The following is a 1,802-nucleotide window of genomic DNA, read 5'->3' as shown; positions in this document are numbered from 1 at the left end:
AGACAGACAGACAGACAGACAGACAGACAGACAGACAGACAGACAGACAGACAGACAGACAGACAGACAGACAGACAGACAGACAGACAGACAGACAGACAGACAGACAGACAGACAGACAGACAGACAGACAGACAGACAGACAGACAGACAGACAGACAGACAGACAGACAGACAGACAGACAGACAGACAGACAGACAGACAGACAGACAGACAGACAGACAGACAGACAGACAGACAGACAGACAGACAGACAGACAGACAGACAGACAGACAGACAGACAGACAGACAGACAGACAGACAGACAGACAGACAGACAGACAGACAGACAGACAGACAGACAGACAGATGTACCTAACAATATGAGACACCTGGCAAAACTCTCCTCAAATCTGGCTGGCTTAATCACCCGTAACAGCAACAGTTGGATGCCGCATTATCCTCAGAAAAAAAAAGAGTGATACGGTTTCAGCAGACGTCGAGTAAAATTTCCAGCTCAGGAAAAAGTGGGAAGAACCCCTCGTCGAGAAGTTTGCATTTTTGTCGTGGTTCTGACTATTTTCTCCCCTTTTCTTTCGCCTTCCTCATCCAGATTTTTCGCATTAGGTATTTATCGTTCTAGATTGAAAATGAATTTTCTGTCTGTGAATTGTAGCTTAGCTGGTATTGTGATAGCTTGATCAGCAAAAAAATGCTGATTTTGATCCTGGTATCAATTACTGAAACCAGAACATTATTGGTAGGTGGAGACAACGAACAGATTTTCTTTCATTGTTCCTCGTAAAGTGAAAAGCTATTTCTCCGTTTTGTACTGCCTGTATTCAGTTGATATTAGATCGGTTAGACAACATATAAAACTGCCAAATTTAACACACTGCAACCTCAGTATCCAAGTCAATCAGTCAATTTACAGCACAAACTTGGTGGCCAATGGAGCGGCGTAGGCAAGACGCGCGGAGTACGGAGCAGTGGCAAGAGCCGGAATGGCAGCGGCGGAGTAGGCCAACGGAGCAGCAGCAGTGTACGCAGCGTAGGATGGGTCGATGAGCTGCGAGTTGTGCGAGGTAACCACGGCGGAGTCACCCACATTGGCATATCCGGCGGTGTAGGCAAAAGCTGGGGCTGCTGCGGCCACCAGTGGAGCCGAGTAGGCAACTGCCGCTGCTGGCGCGGCTAGTACTCCTGGCTTGGCGGCGACGCTGGCAATGGCCAGGGTGACGATAACGATCTGCAGGATGAAAACGGGAAGGAACATTGTTTAGAACGAATACGATTGATCGCAGAATATAGGAACTTACCACTTTAGCGAACATTTTGTTGGGAATAGTTGGTTTAGTTTGAACGGTGAAGAGCAAGCAACTGATGTCTGCCAATTGACGCTGAATCGTTTTATATCATTTTAACAAGTGTTTTGTGGATTCTTTTTAACCTCTCGCATGGCCAAGGAGAGTACGTGATTATGGTGTTAAATGTGTCTAGTATTACGGTCCGATGATGGCACGGGAAGGTGGATCAGACATTCAAATTGGTGAGACATTTTTGATTTCAGTAAACCAACAACCGCGTGAAGTTGATCGAAATTGAAAGTATACGGCTGGTATCAGGGTTGATTAATCCACTGCTGAGTGAGTGCCGCTGGCACACGACCCCTATTACGTGATAGATTTGATAATATATGTTGAATTTGGTGGTTGCAGGTTAACAACCAGGTTTAACAATTCCTTTTACATCCACAGCATCCGCAAGCAAGTTACCCTGAAGCTCTCGTTGTAGTTCATATACCTATAAATTTTGGGTTAT

The 1,802-nt window shown here is 45.8% G+C and overlaps 1 protein-coding gene across 1 annotated transcript; it reads right to left on the bottom strand.

The window, feature by feature from the left end:
* Positions 1–808: 808 nt before the first annotated feature.
* On the bottom strand, positions 809–1,387 carry LOC109406016 (cuticle protein 16.5-like). Its single transcript, XM_019679064.3, has 2 exons — positions 1,301–1,387; positions 809–1,230 (listed from the first exon to the last, which is right to left on the bottom strand). Exons 1-2 carry the CDS (start codon positions 1,313–1,315, stop codon positions 910–912), a joined length of 336 nt encoding a protein of 111 aa, XP_019534609.3. The 5' UTR covers positions 1,316–1,387; the 3' UTR covers positions 809–909.
* Between the last annotated feature and the right edge of the window lie 415 nt (positions 1,388–1,802).

This window comes from Aedes albopictus, chromosome 2, assembly GCF_035046485.1.
Source record: "Aedes albopictus strain Foshan chromosome 2, AalbF5, whole genome shotgun sequence".
In the NCBI taxonomy this organism is placed as follows: Eukaryota; Metazoa; Arthropoda; class Insecta; order Diptera; family Culicidae; genus Aedes; species Aedes albopictus.
The sequence above is the reverse complement of the archived record's forward strand: the minus strand, read 5'-3'. Positions and strand labels throughout refer to the sequence as shown.